The sequence below is a fragment of the Mesoplodon bidens genome (genome assembly GCF_964165515.1).
Source record: "Mesoplodon bidens genome assembly, chromosome: 10".
NCBI classification, from domain to species: domain Eukaryota; kingdom Metazoa; phylum Chordata; class Mammalia; order Artiodactyla; family Ziphiidae; genus Mesoplodon; species Mesoplodon bidens.
Genome location: NC_138172.1, coordinates 62,572,383 through 62,589,884, shown reverse-complemented (window position 1 = coordinate 62,589,884; position 17,502 = coordinate 62,572,383). Strand labels below are relative to the sequence as shown.

The window sequence follows — 17,502 nt, the reverse complement described above, 5'->3', positions numbered from 1 at the left end:
CTTAAGTTTTAATTGGCACGACGTTCGGAGAAGCAGGATGAGATCTTGCACCATCCCGGTCTGCCCCACTCCCAACAGGAATCATCTCACTAGTCACTTCGTATATGTCTTGGTTATCAGACTGACTGTTGCGGTGTCCCACTGCTTGTGTTCAAGGAACCCTTATTTTATTTAATAACTTAATAACAAAGTGCAAAAGCAGTGATGCTGGCAACTTGGATAGTCTCCTAATGTGCCTAATGTATAAACTTTATCATAGGTATGTAAGTACAGGAAAAAGCACAGTATATACACAGAGAGTTCAGTACTATCCAGTTTCAGGCCTCCACTGGGAGCCTTGGAATGTATCCCCTGCGGGTAAAGGGGGAACAACTATATTAAGCATCCTCATCCCCAAAGCCTTTCAGGTGACTAAGTTTATAGCCACTGTCCCCATCATTTATAATGAACAAACAATGGGATATAAGTGCCTAGTGTTGGTTCAGTATATAACAGGTGCCTAAGAAATGTTTGGTAGAGGAATCAAAGAAGAGACGGATGGAAGAAGGGGTGAAAACACTCAACTAAAAGGTATGCAATGAAATGCATGGATTTGTAGGAATTTAAAAGTGAAAGAGCTGTATGTGGGGAAAGGTAGGGAAATGACGTCAGTTCAAAGTTCAGCTTGGAGATAATTCGGGGTGAGATCCAAGCCCTTCCACGTCCTGGCTGAGTGACTTGAGCAAGTCACTATGTCTCCTGAGGCTCCATATCCTCCTCTGTAAATGCAGCAAACAACAGAACCATTTCATGATGGTTAAACAGCACAGTGGGGGGTGTCTGGCATGCAGCAGGACTCCACAAATACCATGCCTAATAACAGTCGTGTCATCATCCAGTCCCACATCCTACTTTTCTGGAAAATGAAGCCGAGGCCCGGAGAAATGAAGAAGGCGTCCAAGGCACACAGCTCTCTGGCAGCAAAGCTTGGCGAGAACTCACACCTCCTGCCTCCAGGCCCATGATCCACACTGCTTGTCAGAAAACCCACGATGAGGAGAAAACGAAGGGTGAAGCTGGTTCTCAGAATTTAGCATATTTTCAAGAAACATGTGAGAGGGCGCCTAAAACATATGCAGTGCTCGCACGTTCCGTCATAAGATATTCTGATTCAGTTAAATCTTCATCTGGAAGATGAAGGGTAAAGCTTCATCTGGAGATGATTCAAGCACCACAGGGACCCTGGGGTCCACTTGAGAACATGAAGAGTAACGAGCGCCTAGCCACAGTCTTGACCATCAGAATCACTGGCCCACGGTGATCCATTATATTAGAATCACTAGAGTTGACATCCAGGCACCTATATTTTTCTTTTAATATTTATTTTATTTATTTATTTTCTTTATCTTTTTTTTTTGTTTTTTAATTTTTTGGCTGCATCAGGTCTTAGTTGCAGCATGCAGGATCTTTCGTTGCAGTGCACAGGCTTCTCTCTAGTTGTGACATGCAGGTTTTCTCTCCAGTTGTGGTGCACGGGCTTCTCTCTAGTTGTGGTGCACAGGCTTCTCTCTAGTTGTGGCATGCGAGTTTTCTCTCTCTAGTTGTGGTGCGTGGGCTCCAGAGCAAGTGGGCTCTCTAGTTTGCTGCAGGTGAGCTCTCTAGTTGAGGCGCGCAAGCTCAGTAGTTGTGGCACACGAACTTAGTTGCCACCAAGCATGTGGGTTCTTAGTTCCCCGACCAGGATTGAACCCTCGTTCCCTGCACTGGAAGGTGGATTCTTTACCACTGGTAAGTCCCCAGGCACCTATATTTTTAAAAGCTCCTTAGGTGACACTTACATGTGGTCTGCTAGAGAACCAATGACCTATAAATAGAGAAAACAACAATCTTGGCTGAGAGCAACATCACAAGACTGGAAGAGGTGGGATTTGTGAAACTCAAGGAAGAAGAATGCTTTGTGGGCACAGCTCGAGGGGAAAGGCAGGACTCCCCGTCACAAGTCCGGGGAGCATGTGAGTCAGAAAAAGAAGGGACCCTGCACAAGGTGCAGACCCTGAGCTCATCACTCCCTGTCCCCAAACGTGCTCTGCCTCTGCCACCTCTGTTGGTAACACTCATCCTCCCCAGATGAGCATCAGCTCTTCTAAACATCAACCCCTGCTCCAAGTTCACAGCATCTCCTTCAGAACTCTGACAGCTCATCAAAGTAGGATGCTGTGCCATCATTTAAACTCAGCTACTCCCATCTGCTGTGTTCCCTTAAGGACCTTATTAAGTAACCTGAGTTTCCATTTCTTCCTTCCAAAGAGGAACTGTCTATTTCACCTATTGAATACAGTTGTTAAGAATGATCAAAAGACACAATGTGTCTGAAAGTGTTTTTCCACTTCCAAAGCAATATGCAAATCTAAGATACTTCCTTGGTTTACTTACACCTCTTTACCCTAGTGAAGTTATCACAGGTTATGAGATTTACATTCAGTAGATGCCCAAGAAGGGGCGGCTGAGTCTGCTCCACAGAACCCCAGGGCCTGGAGGGCCACCCAAGGTTGGCTGACGATGGCAAGGATTAAAGAGGAGGCAGGCTGGTCACCTAGACTAAGAATGACAAATATCACAGGACCTGGGAAGTTCAAGTCAGAGGCTTAAACTAAGTCTAAGCTTAAGATAAGTTCAAAGAATTGTGCATTATTCTACTTTGGAGATTAACCCAAACGTCACTGAGCCCAACCCTGCACACAAATGAATGAGCAAAAATGGCTCAAATAGAGAAGATATGGAAAAGATTTTGAAGGGACAATGTCTTGCAAAGGAATGCTGGCTAACAGGCCATTTCTGGGATGGAATACTAGTGAAGGGGCTGACAGCTCTCATTTGCATCCAATCCTGCAATGAAAAATGGAGAATCCAATGCAAGATAAAGAGGGCCGTGCACAGTTCTAACCAAAGATAATTAGGCAGAGTCCACCTCCAAAGTACCGGGAAGAATGCATTTACGAGGAACAGCCGAGCTGTTGGTCTGACTCTGCCACCAAAGAGTCTTTATCTGGACCACGGGGAAGTTAAGATGTCCAACTCCTCAGATAAAATAAAGACTATCCCTCATCAAAAAGTCTACAAACAATAAATGCTGGAGGAGGTGTGGAGAAAAGGGAACCCTCCTACACTGTTGGTGGGAATGTAAGTTGGTGCAACCACTATGGAGAACAGAAATGGAGGTTCCTCAAAAAACTAAGAACAGAGCTACCATATGACCCAGCATTCCCACTCCTGGGCATATATCCGGAGAAAACCGTAATTCAAAAAGATACATGCAACCCAATGTTCATAGCAGCACTATTTACAATAGCCAAGATATGGAAACAACCTAAATGTCCATCAACAGAGGAATGGATAAAGAAGATGTAGTACATATATACAATGGAATATTACTCAGCCATTAAAAGGAATGAAATAATGCCATGTGCAGCAACATGGATGGACCTAGAGATTATCATACTAACTGAAGTAAGTCAGAGAGAGAAAGACAAATATATGATACCACTTACATGTGGAATCTAAAAAAAATGATACAAATGAACTTATTTACAAAACAGAAACAGACTCACAAACTTAGAAAACAAATTTATGGTTACCAAAGGGGAAAGTGGGGGGAATGGATAAATTAGGAGTTGGGGATTAACATATACACACTACTATATATAAAATAGATAATCGACAAGGACCTACAGTATAGCACAGGGAACTCTACTCAATATTCTATAATAAACTTAAATAGGAAAAGAATCTGAAAAACAATGGATATATATAAATATATAACTGAATCACTTTGCTGTACACCTGAAACTAATACAACATTGTAAATCAACCATACTCCAATATAAAATAAAAAATTTTTAAAAAGTGAAAAAAGAAAGGATTATCTCATTCAGCATTTCCCTAGAAGATATGAGGCTTTAAGTACCTCCATATCACAATTATTTAACAAATCTGACTGACAGGTTTATGACTTATTTTCACATGTATTTTCCATTGACGTTTCAAAAATCATTAGCTACACAAAGTAGAAAGAAGGGGTAAAATCCTTGGCATGAATATAATACAAGTGGGAAAAAAGGCTTAGGCACCACTAGGAAACAGATTTTATGAGTTTCCACTAATGAAAACATGTGAGGCTTACTTGAAGCCAAATTATGCAAAAAACAGATGGAAAACATATGTGAGCAAAGCAAGTGGTTACATTCATAAACACACAGCAGCCAAGCGGCTTTCTTTTTCACTGACCTTCATGCCAGACCTACGCAGACAAGGCCTAGACCGGATGCTTTCTTTTTAAATGTAACCACTGTAAAATGTAAATAGAATGCACGACATAACATTGGCAAGGCGTGTTCGTGGATACAAACAGGGGAGCCAGCTTCAGGAGGACCAGCGGCCAAGGCCAATGATGATTGCACACCCAGACCCTACTAAAACCTCATCTGACCACTGGGCCAAGGATCTCTGCCCAGCAATACAACGACCTTGCAATGAATGTTTCATGTTCCATATACCACTTAACATCCAGATTTTTTTCCTAAAAGGCAAAGTTAGGAACAGCTTAAATGAAAAAGCCATCAGCTGCCAAGTGGTACCATGTACAGGACGTTGCTTGGGTGATGCACTTCTCAGGCAAGTAAATCAATATTCACTTACATTTTAAAGACAAGTAAAAACCCCAGAGAAGCAACTTGTCTAAAGCTAAATATCCATGTTAGGAATAAAGATCACAACTTCCTGGCAGCCTGAGTCATATTCAGATTCCCATGACCCGCTGCCCAAGTGAGTTCTGATTTTAGACTTGGCCGGGGAGTAACTCAAGTAACAGAGACAGAATAGATTTGGGCAGTTTCATCTGTGCCTGTCACCCCCAAAGCGCGCACACACACACACACACACACACACACACACAAGCATACACAGATACACACACGGAACCGAAAGCAATTATGTCAGTGTCCCTGTGTATGGAAACGGACAGAGAACTAGAATTGGGGTTTTGGATCAAACCTACAGATCAGCAGGTCAGGACTGACTGATCATTGTAGCATCTCCTCCCTATATCTGTCTTGTCATAACTGCTTTTTGATTTAACTTTTGTTTCCAAAGGCTATTCCATCGGAAAAGTCAAGACACATGAACTACAGAAATTCAAAAGACGTGCATTATCTTAGAGCAGTGGTTCACTAAGTCTTCCAACAGTAACAAAAATGTATAGGGTTTGGAATAAAGGTGGGATTAAAGAGTGTACCACCAAAAATAAAATCATAGTAACAAAACCTAAGGCTACAAATGAAATGCACCAAGAGCTCTACAGCTTTCACATAAATGAATATGAAAGGAATGTTTACAAAGGACAAATTACGGAACCTCAGCCAGGTGTGAGCACCTGGAGTCCTTATTTACACGTTCAACTCGGGCTCTGTGTTGCACTTACCTCCTTTCCACTTGTGTCCTTGGAAGGAAAGGACACGTTACCACAGAGGGAAGGACATCTCTTTTTCTCAAACTGGAAATGACATGTTGCATGAGGGTAGGATCTCTCCATGTTTTGCTTTTCTTGAACACCGCAGTCAGTTTTTGATGGGTCTTCAGAAAACCCACTTTTTTCAAGCACTCTCTCTGTACCATAGCGAATGGAATTTAAGCTGGCTGCCTTTCGGAAAGAAAAACTACCAGTTCTTCTCTGGAATGTTATTTCTCTTGGGTTGACATCATCGAAATGGTCCTTCCTGTTTGCACAGTAGGGAGTGCTGTCTTTTTCTGAAATCCTTTCCTCTAGTTCAGTAACTTTGACTTCTGTTTCCTGGTGTTGAGGAGGAGAAGGGCTCTCAGGGTGACACCGACCGCTCACCGTCTCATGCTGGACACCCACTTCCAGAGTGAGGCTGGGGCTGGCACATCCCTCCTGCACCAGCCCCTTGGACCAGGGGACTGCCTGCTCCCTGGAGAGCAGGATGCTGCTCCTCTTCCCTTCATTTTCATGGTTTGGCTCTCCTGACTCTGTGTCACCTACAGTTTTCTTGGTCGGTTCTCTTCTAAAGTACTTTCTTCTTCCAGCAGAATATTTTTCAAGGCTCAGAGGAGTTTTGGCAGGATCTAAATATTGTTCTTCTTTCTCCGCTCGGACACATCCACAGACATTCCCCATGTGATTTGCAGGAAATCACAGTTGCTCAGTGTCACTCATTTCAAAAGCCAGGGCTTACTCAGATCTCCATGCAGTCTAATTCTTCAGACTTCATGACCATCCTTTTCAGCATGAGGCCATTTTGCTTATGAGAAAGGCACCCGCAAGAAATGCCGTGGCATCCTGCCCAGCCGATCCCTGGGTCTCATTAGACACCCCGTGGCTTACTTCTGGCCACCAATCCTCTTAGACAAACATCACTGCTCACTGTCAAATGACACGCTGATGAGCTTTCAAGGCAAACCCTTAACTTTATTGCACGAAAAATTCTGACCCTTGCTTTACTTTCAGTTTTCTGAAATGCAGTTACACTACCAAAGTTTGAATTAACCTTTGGAACCACTGGTGATTCAGCAAACATGAGCACAAACAGAAAGCAAATCCCAGTCAAACTTAGTTTCAAAGTGCCTTTCAAATTTAGTTTCAGAGATTCTCCACCATACAATTTTTTTTTCTTAAGAAACACAAACTAATGTTGGCACTTGCCCCCCAAAAAAGGGCTCAAAAACCTCTATAAACTGTACTGACTCTTATTCAAAAACAGCAGCCATAAGAAAAGAACAGGATGATTCAATAGCTGAAGGAGAGATAATACATGCTAAATGCCTAAAACACTCTATTCAAATTGTTTCTAAAATCAATCTCTTCGAATAGTTTGTCATATTTTTCGTATGACAAATTTCCAACCATTTCTCTTTTTATGATCATTAGGATTTTCATATGAGGAAATTGATAAATTTTATGATTTAAAGCATGGAACTCTTAGCCAAAAGAAACATCTGTGTGTACTTATACATGAATTAAGGCAGTTGAATTTTACTTGTAACTTTTATAATTGTACCCTAGTTAAATATTACACAGTTTTACCAGGGCCATGGTGTATACATAATAAATCAGTATGGAACCCGATGACCTAAAGTGTGCATATTTCTAACACTGAGTCATCAATATGGTAAAAAGGAAATTAGTATCACATGACTAGTCTTATGCATAAGCTGACTAGAGTCCACGAGCCACAACTACTGAAGCCCGCATGCCTAGAGCCCGTGTTCTGCAACAAGAGAAGTCACTGCAATGAGAAGCCTGCACACCACAATGAAGAGTAGCCCCCGTGCACCACAACTAGAGAAAGCCTGCGTGCAACAACGAAGACCCAACGCAGCCAAAAATAAATAAATAAAATAAATAAATTTATTTTTATAAAAGGAAAGAAAATTGATAATTGCCTTTCTCTAGGTTGTCGTTAGACTGATCAAAGATGGAACTCATGTTTCTAAATAAAATTATTCAATTAAATAGTCAAGTTAGCAATGTGGCTGATATTTGTCAAAAACAGACCTGCATGGTGAGGTTTTCCTTAATCATTTCAAGGGGAAATTAATCTCCAACAGAAAAAAAACCTGAATATCCTAGAAGACAAGCTGGTAAAAATAAAGCTTCAGGTTTGTTGGTTTGTTTCTTTTTAATTTGATTTTCAATGTCTTCATTGGCAATGGAACATTATTCAAGAGAATTTCAAAGTATAATGGCTGGTATTTGCACTAACACGATGATAGAGGCGAAACCAGTGATTTGCAATTGCTTCCAGCCTTGCCAAACAGAGCAAATGCCCATTTTCAGGCCACTGCACACTGCTCCCTCCCCCAGAAATGGCCCCACTTCAGTCTCTGCCTGGTAACTGGCATTCATCTTGCAAAGCCTATCAGTGATAATTTCCTTTATTCTCTAAAACCTTCTTAATCCTACCACAACACACCCTCCTCTACATCCCTATTCTTATTTGTATTGTGATAGACTCATCACCCCAGAATATAGTCGGTTTTACAAGCAGTCTCCCAATAGAACAATATACTTCATCATCTGAATGAGATAGGCTTTGCTGCAGTGTTACAGTGCTTGCACCTGGACACATCTCTCCTCCAGCAACAAAATACAAAGAAACTATATGCGACTAAAAATAACTGCGTGCATTTGCAGTTGGGGCAAATTCTGGACAAAAGATACAAAGAGCCAAAAAAACCCAACTGCCACTTTTGAAGAGCCCAGAGCAAAAAGCAGGGTACGGCATGTGCCCCTGCACTCAACATCACCTAAGCCACCACTCTGGCCCGACTCCTGGACACACCCCTACCCTCACCCCGTATAAGGAACAAGCTTGTCCCCGGCCTCAGGCAACAAGAACAAGCCAGGGAACCTGTTGCTTGTTCTCACTCCCTCTGCTGCAGCAGGGGCCCCAATAAAGCCTTGCCTGAATTTCTTGTTTGGTCTCTAGTCAATTTCTATTGATTAAGGAGGCCAAGAACCCTGGTTAGTAACAATTAGTATCTCTGGATCTAGTGTATGGTAAATAATACAGGATTACTGTATTGATAATGCTTACCTTCTGTAACATATTCAATTTGCAATGCTCAAATATTTTTAAATCAATAAATAAGGCTCTGTCTTGGCATAACCAGTAAAATCGTTCTAATCTTAAATTATCATAGGACTAAGAAAAGTATTTCTTTAAATGAAAAGGAACATTTTAATTGTACCAAAAAATTTATATGTTTCATTTTAAATAAATCTTGGTCTAACTTTTAAATACTGGTGATAATTTAACAGTCATAATATCTTGTAACTCAGGTCCTAAAATACACTGGATTTCATAATATATGCCACAGGATCATATTAAGAAGCAAAACTCTTGGGAGTTTGGGATTAGCAGATGCAAACTATTATATAGAGGATGAATAAACAACAAGGTCTTACTGTATAGCACAGGGAACTATATTCAATATCCTGGGATAAACCACAATGGAAAAGAATATGAAATAGAATGTATACATGTGTATAACTAACTCACTCTGCTGTATAGCAGAAATTAACCCAACACCGTAAATCAACTATACTTCAATAAAATAGATGTTAAAGAAAAGAAACAAAACTTCTTTGGTCCTTCTATGGCTAGTCCTCTTCTGTCCTCCAAAGACACCTGAACCCCAAAGAGCTTTCTTAATATGTAATTCTTTTTTGAATGATCTTTTGCTTTACAATGCTTTCAATTTAGGGTCTAACCATACTGCCTTTAATTTCCTACCATCTACTCACATTTTGGTCTGTTACTTTCTGGTTTCTGCTCCCAGGAACTTGGGGGGACCTTCTCCAAGGTCCCCAATGTCTTTTTCCTAGACAAAACTACTAACCCGTACTCAATCTTAACTTTTTCAGGCTCTCCGGTGGCATTTCACAGTGCTCACCGTTCCTTTCTACTTGCGATTATCTTCCCTTGGTTTCGTCAATACTACATTTTCTTTGCTCTATCTATTGGGAGAATGTTGGTAAAACTGACTGTCATCTAGGGCTGTGATGAATCTATCTCAATATAAATAAAAAGAGGGATGTAGAGGAGTGTTGTAGGATCAGGAAGGTGTTAGAGAAAAAGGGAGATGCTCACTGATATTAGAGATAGGCTTTGCCAGATGGATGCCAGCTGCCAGCCAGAGGTCTCCAACTGTTCCTTTTCTGTTTCCCCAGATGGAACGTCTTCCTCCTGCACCCCAATCATGGGCCTTCCCCAAATTTCTGTCCTTTGCCCTCTGCTCTTCTCCACACGTGCTCTTCCCTTGGATCCTCTGAAGATCCCTTCTCTCTGACAGACTCAAGGATCACTTGTGCTCTGGAAACTCCCAGGTTTATCACCTGTACCTCTGACTCCCCAGTTCTGCTCTGCTCACACATTTCCAGCTGCTCAGCAGACAGAAGCCCAGGGTATCCCACCAGAACGTCAAACCCACGCAGAAGGTCATTACCTTTCACTTTACCCTCACCTCCATTACTGGTTCTTATCTCCCAGGCTTAACCTTTCAGAGCCATCTTTGATCCCCCTCCTGCATCCTCCACGCCCTGTCACCAAGTCCCTTCCTTTCTTTCTTCAAAACACCACCCCCTGGATTCAACTTTTCTTCCCCATCTGAGTCCTGTCCGGCCTCTATCACTCCACTCGGAGGGCGCCACCTCAGCCTCTCAGCTTATACCCCTGACTATGGCCTGTGATCATTTCTGTTTGTTTTTTTACTGGAGCCCACAGAATGGTTAGGTGACTTGTTCGATGCCTTCATGGCCACAGATAAAAGAGCCAATGATGACACTCAGCTCTCCCTCTCTCCAGAGCCTGGGTGTGCCCCAAAGGGGTTCCCACTCTGACCTTCAAAATCCAGACTCAGCCCATATCACCAGCAGCTGTCAGTAATGATGGGATTGGTTTGCAGGCCTCTAACCTCCCTATATGGGGCTCTTGCATTTTCAACCCTGTAAGTTCTGGATCCCTGAGAAAGCTGCTGAGAAACACCATGTGAAATCTGCTTTTTTTGGCCAGTTCTAGCTAGACTTCACCTGTGCTGGTAACAAGGTCTGGGGTCTGCTCCATGACCAAATCCCTGCCTTGGGTAAGTACTCAGCACCCCAGGTCCCCTAAGGATGGGGCCCTCTAGTAATGAGGGTCCTGCTTCCACTTCCTGATACTGGATCTCCCAGCCATCAATAGCCCAGCTGAGTGGACATTCACCTGTATTAGCTGCCCTGTCGTCTGGCAGGCTGACACCTGGTTACCTGGTCTCCTGGGACCTGGGTCTCCTCCTCCGAATTCCTACCGCTGCAACTCTGTTGCCTGTCCAGGTCCTGGAACCTACAAGACTCTACTTCCTATACCTGTCCATCCCTGCCAGATTTATCCTGTTCCCAAATGAGCCCTGACTACATTATTTTCCACCATTCTCCTACAAACCCTGTATCCCAGTCAAATTTTTTAAAGATTAGAAATAAGTCTTCTTCCTCCCAAAATTTGGTCCAAAACCCCAGCTCCTTTCTGAAGTCGGCAAGTTCTCTCTTCCTCCTGCAAGGTCCACCACACAGCTGTCAATCAGCAAGACCCGCTGTGTGCCCACTACAGACCAGGCTCTGCGCGCTGCACACACAATGCTGCGTGATCACACAAGGGATTGACAAACCCAAAGCCAGTTCCAAAACTAGGACTCACCTTAAATCAAATGAAGAAGATTTTTTTTAAATGCATCATTTTATAAAAACCAAAGATCAAGATCAGCCTTTAACTGGCACTGGTAATTAGATAATAATTCATAGTTAATACATTTGCCTTTACTCTCCTTAAACCTCATTTGAGAAAGTGCAGCTCTACAGGAAACATGGATGGTTCTAGTTCAAGAGATGTCTTTATGAGAACGATACTGCCACCTAGTGTCTATAAAACTAGGAGAAAACAGCTGGCATAGTTGAGAAACTGTAGTATCAATGAAACCCATTCTAAACAAGGATTGAATCATAAAACTTTTATGTATCTAAATCAGGTAATGCTGGCCAATAAACAAAGAAATGTGGCTACATTCAAAAAAAAGGGAATCTGTCTTCGAACACGGAGATTACAAGTATTTTAAGCTTTCAACAACACGAAATGGGGTGCCAAGTTCATTAGCAGCATGTTACTGAGAGGAACAATACAAATACATTGTTTAAGAAACAAAGCCTAAACATCATATGATATCACTTATATGTGGAATCTAAAAAAAAAATGATACAAATGAACTTATTTAAAAACAGCAACAGACTCACAGACTTAGAAAACAAACTTACGGTTGCCAAAGGGGAAGGTGGGGGGAGGGATACATTAGGAGGTTGGGATTAACATATTCACACTACTATATATAAAACAGATAAACAACAAGGACCTACTGTACAGCACAGGGAACTCTACTCAAAATTCTGTAATAATCTATATGAGAAAAGAATCTGAAAAAGAATGGATATATGTATATGTATAACTGAATCACTTTGCTGTACACCCGAACCAAACATAACATTGTAAAGCAACCATACTCCAATATAAAATTTAAAATTAAATTTTAAAAGAAAGAAAGAAAGCCTGAAATTTATCTTCCTCCTTTGGATGTGAATGCGTAATTCACCCTTCATATGAACCACCTGAAAACTAGCAATGAGGCTAAAAGAAATGACAGTTAAGAAAATCAGGCTTACCTGAAAGTGCAAAATTATTGTCCATATTAATCCCAAAGTCAATTTGGGATTTCCATCTGTTATGTCATCATTTCTAATGTTCACTAATTTCACCTGTTTTGTATGTGAAGAAGAGATAAAACAAAATATTTTTCAAACCAGCACGAGTTATTTTTACCTACATAAAAGTGATTCAAAATTACAGATACAAAAAAAAGCCTGAATAAGTTAAATAACAGTAATCCTTAAATTACTGTTTTACTCCCATCCCCACTCGTTTTAGATTGCAAATTATAGAGGAACTACAAAGGAAAAAAATCAATATTATTTTGGTTTTGTCTTCTACAGCAAGTATTAAAAGTACACTTGTCAAAACAAAAACACAATTCAAGCAAGAAGTCCTAAATACTTAAGATTTTTAAATTAGAAATAATTCTGCCTTTTGAAAATAAGCGTTATTTTACAATTAAGTAGGAAACTATTCTGAACCATCAAATAATTTTAACAACTTTCTTACACTTCGGTCATAAAGAGTGTTTAAAAAAAAAACTAGCATTATTATTCTATTTGTCTACCATAGATTGCTACCAAGATAAGTAACTATATAACTCACTGGACATTTGGAAGACTATTCAAAACTTTAAAAATAATACAATAATCAGACTTAAAGCTTATCAACTGTCCAATTATGCATTCAGGTAAATAAATGTAAGGATGATATTTAACATTTACTTCCTGGTAAAAGAATTAAATATCTATCATGAATTCAAGACAATGATACCTAACATTTTACTTCCTGGACAAATCACTGTCAAAAATATTTCGACAAGGAGACATAATTAACCATTAATCCTTCTGTAAACTTCCACTAGAATTAAGAAGAGTAAGGCAAATACCAATATCATTTAAAATATAAGCACTGAGTATTTGCTAGAATTTAGTAACTAAAAGCACTTTGATGCTCATAACAAACTAAATTAAGTTCTAATAAACAGACAGTGTTTCCTGCTCCTCCTTGCCTCCTCTCTTCTCTTCTTCCCACTCCATTAAAAAGCGAAATTGTTGCCACCTCTGATTTCTCACTGTTTTCAGTAACTTTCAGTTATCCTGAGTTTCTCTGACTCCTCCTTTTTCTACTAATTGAAAAGACCGATTATTTGCCTTATATCTCTATAATACACAATGCTACCAAATCAAGATCACACCCAATACGTTGTTCATTCTTCGCCACCATTTCTTCTGAAACCTCAAGCCAGTCGGGGATTGTTGTCAGAACTGTTTTATTTTTAACTACTTCTAGATTATCCAGTTGTATCTACTTATAAAAAAATAAACTATTGCTTCCTCACTACTATGTATTAAAAATACATATGCAAAGTTTTTTAAAAGTATTATGTACACTATCTTTTATAAAAATAAGGTAATTTTAACAAAAAATGAAGTATTGTCTCCCCACTACTAAGAACTGTTCATAGACATTCTTAACATTCTGTTGCTACTAAAATGTCATTAAATTCCTAAGCAAAAGCATTCCAGTTCCAACAGAAGGAAAACTCAGTAGCTCCTATTCAGATGGAAATGTAGCCACATACACCTACTATTAACCTCCTTTTCTTTGGAACAAATGTTTAAAAACATTTTAAAACATCTGTCTCATGAAAGCACAAGTTTAATGATTATAATTCAGAGTCAACTTTAACCTTTTCATTCCCTGACATGGTCCTATGCATATTTATTCAGTCACGTATGTTTATATGATTACGGTCTTTGAAAAACATCATACCTGGCGTCTTTTCAAATAGTCAAGTGCAATTTGTACATTCTGTAGTCTGTGAAAACGCATCCGACCTTTCTCTCTGGGCTAAGAACGGAAAAATGCAGGGTATAAAAAACACTGTATTTTCTGATATCACTGATCATGCTAAATACACGTATGCTGAATATACTATACAAATATACTGTATGCTCATCTTAATATGTCAAAACAGTATTTACTGCTTGGGTAGATCCATTAAATTTTTTAATGATATTTTTAATTTTTTGCATTATCTGAGATTGAATTTAAACTTGGGATTTTTCTGAGTATTTTTTATTTTAAACAGATCCTTTATTCCAAATATTTAAACAAAAGAAAAAGAGAAAATACCACGGAACATATACACTTTTCATATTCACTATCTCATAATTCTAGCCTACAGTTATTTAGCTACAGATGCACAAAAAGAATTAAATACCATTCCCCATTTTGCCTTCTTAATAAACTTTAAATCAAGAAGGTTTTTATAATTATATATGTATGGCATGTTAATGAAAATGAGGTAAAGTAGCATCAGTTGGTATAAAAATCACCAAGAAGGAGAAAGACAGTGGAGGTTTACTTAGCCATGATAGAGGAAGAGAGAAAAGCAATTAAGGCCATGTAATATATTTCCTCTTTATTTTATATTCGTTTTGCACAAATCGGTTGGACTCGATAATAGTTTTACACTGCTTGGGGATGGACGTGATGATTTGCCGTCTCAGCAAAACTGACAAACCGTTAACTCTTTTCCTTGATGCCATTTCCCTTAAGAAATGTCACAAGTTAGCAGAAGGAAAACATAAGGAAACAGACCTGAGAAAATGTTCAACAAAAATACAAAGAATGGAGCTGAAATTTACCACATAAAATCTTCCAAAGGGAAAACAAGAAAAAAGAAAACTGACAGCTGAGCTGCTCAAACATGAATAGGTTGCTGAAGCCAAAGGCAGCAGAATTAAAACAGACAGCAGAGCACAGAATGGGAAAATAAGTTCCATATAACACGAGAAATGATGGTGATGAATTCCCCACTGGATCCACAAAAGCACAAATTCCAATAAAATCAGGGGGCTCTAGGGACGTGATGACAAAAGAAGCACATCTGTCTTGCAAAGGTAGGCTGAGTTAGTTGAGTGTCACCGGGATTAAACAGCTCTGTGAGCTCTGTCAGGATTCTAGCATTTTAAATATTCCCCCCCTAAATAAAACGAGACATATAAGGTAGGTAAAGAAGGTCCCTCAAATACCTACTGCCAGTAGGAATGATTTAAAGCATAATCTTAAGCATTAAATAAATGTCCGTAAGTTTCTTCAAATAAAACAAAAAACAGTTATGTTGGAAATATTAATTTCAGAAGTAGAACAGATTTGTATTAAAATTAGTGGGCTGGTTATAAGATTTCCATACTTATACAAAAGGTATATAAATTTCTTTAGCTCAAATGCCATCCTGTAATTTAAGCACATATGTTCAAATACCATGCAGTGCACAGAAATAAATTTAAAGAGAAAATATGTCCTTTGTCCAAGTTGCTGGTACACACACATCCATCTCCCTGTGGGTTTTGGTCCTTTCTATAGTTTTCTAAAAAGGAGCCCAAACCCGTGGGTTACTCTATCGTGTTAGCGCTCACCGCATGTAAAGCTAGGTTAGTGGAGTTACGGGGGCCGACACCTACCCCCTTATCCTCATCCTCCACATCCTCATGCTGTTCATATTCGCATGCTTCTGTGGCACTCACCAATCGTAAGGTCTTCAAAATATCTCGTTCCCTTGGCTAATGAATATAACAGACAGAAGATAGGACAGCAAAGACACAAGACAGACCAGAAATGAAAAGAAGAGCATGAACAGAACTTAATGAAGGAGACCAGGTAACCAAGAAGGGGGAGAAATGTTCACAAAAAAGGAGATGACACCTGTGGAGGGGGTTAGACCATCTATCAGAAAGTGATGCTTATTTCCTTGCTATTTGTGAGTCTTTTAATAGGGGGTTATATTATGCATCCAACTTCTGATAAGAAAAAAAAAAAAAAAAAAACCCAAAGGTAAAAAAGAACAGAAGTAGTATTTTAATTATAGAATTGATTATATAAGCAAGGTCATCAAAGTACTTCCATCTCCCAAATGCACATCATTTAAAGTGTGAAAATGCTTCATAATCTAACCAGAACTCTTTTTCCAGGCAGAATTCACAGCAGCTCAAAAGACGAATGCTGCAAAACTCTGGACAGTCTGTACTGAAAACATATTAGTCATATGCAAAAAGGATTACATGTTCTTCAAAATAAATTACGAAATTTAAAACTTACCAAGGTGTCTCCTGAAAGAACCTCTAAAAGAGAGATCAAATTGTGTCCGTCCCTCAAGTCTTCATAGAGATCATTCACGTGTTTTCGAACCTACACAGAAAAAAGCCAAGTTAAAATTTTCGGTCCTAGAACCCAGATCACCCTTAAGACTCAAACAAGAAAGGGGACAAGGAGAAAACATTCCTTCATGTACATGTGTTCACTCATGTAGTGTTTTTAAAAATATTAGTATTCTCTCACTACTTAAAAAATAAAATTTAAAAACTAAAAAAATAAATTTCAGATTAATAATTCATACAAGTAAAACTGTTAAATTTTTAACACAACAGAATATATAAAAATCTGGACAACTACATAGAGTTACAATTTCTAAAATACAGGCAATGCCCTGACCTGAATCATGATTCCTGATACAGCAACCAAAGCCACCTCAGCAAGAGGGGTGAGTTTTTATCCCCCGGTTGGTCTTCCTAATCTCTGGGCCACAAAATCCAGGATGCCAGAGGCACACACTCCACACTTTAAAAATCCACTGATGTAGGCTGGGGAAAGGGTACATGAGACTCTGTATACTACTTCTGAAAATTCCTGTGAGTCTATGATAATTTCAAAATAAAAGGATTTTAAAAATTCATATATGTGAGGTCATAAGACCTCTGTCCAAAATTCTTCTGCACAGCGTAAATCTTCCTGTGGTGGAGAGTTTTCTTTCTTTCTTTCTTTCTTTCTTTTTTTTTTTTTTGATACCTTCTTTTTTAATATTTTACTTTACACTGAAGTAATTTGATTTACAATGTTGGGTTAGTTTCAGGTGTACAGCAAAGTGATTTAGTTATACATATACCTATTCTTTTTCAGCTTCTTTTCCCATATAGGTTATTACAGAGTATTGAGCAGAGTTCCCTGTACTATGCAGTAGGTCCTTGTTGATTATCTATTTTATATATAGTAGTGTATATATGTTAATCCCAACCTCCTAATTTATCCCTCCCATTGGAGGGTTTTCATAACCACATTTACACTAGCTGCAAGTTAACAGGCCTCGTTTAAGTTTCTGATTTTAGAGCTCAAACCACCGAAGATTTCCCCCAAACTCTGCTAGTTGGCCACACAGGGACACTTCCTGTGAATTAATGCTTGGCCCACTGTAAGGCGTCTGCCAGACAGACAA

At 39.4% G+C, this 17,502-nt stretch overlaps 2 protein-coding genes across 10 annotated transcripts in view; both read right to left on the bottom strand.

Moving 5' to 3' along the window:
* The window catches only part of DST (dystonin), a 487,209-nt gene that overhangs the window by 226,400 nt on the left and 243,307 nt on the right, over window positions 1-17,502 (bottom strand). For all 9 annotated transcript variants that reach the window (XM_081247516.1, XM_081247517.1, XM_081247515.1 and 6 more), the window contains 3 exons: window positions 16,332-16,421; window positions 14,001-14,078; window positions 12,239-12,331 (listed from right to left, as the gene is read on the bottom strand). In XM_081247516.1, the coding sequence (XP_081103642.1) occupies window positions 12,239-12,331; window positions 14,001-14,078; window positions 16,332-16,421 (261 nt within the window). The remainder of the gene's footprint in view (window positions 1-12,238; window positions 12,332-14,000; window positions 14,079-16,331; window positions 16,422-17,502) is intronic.
* Window positions 1,406-6,559, bottom strand: LOC308624376 (uncharacterized protein). Its single transcript, XM_081247523.1, has 2 exons — window positions 5,456-6,559; window positions 1,406-1,843 (listed from the first exon to the last, which is right to left on the bottom strand). Exons 1-2 carry the CDS (start codon window positions 6,167-6,169, stop codon window positions 1,814-1,816), a joined length of 744 nt encoding a protein of 247 aa, XP_081103649.1. The 5' UTR covers window positions 6,170-6,559; the 3' UTR covers window positions 1,406-1,813.

Coding starts and splice junctions, on each gene's coding strand:
- LOC308624376 (XM_081247523.1), bottom strand. CDS start 6,169: ATGGGGAATGTCTGTGGATGTGTCCGAGCGGAGAAAGAAGAACAATAT. Junction 1,844..5,455: donor AGGACACAAGTGGAAAGGAG/GTAAGTGCAACA, acceptor CTCTATTTATAG/GTCATTGGTTCTCTAGCAGA.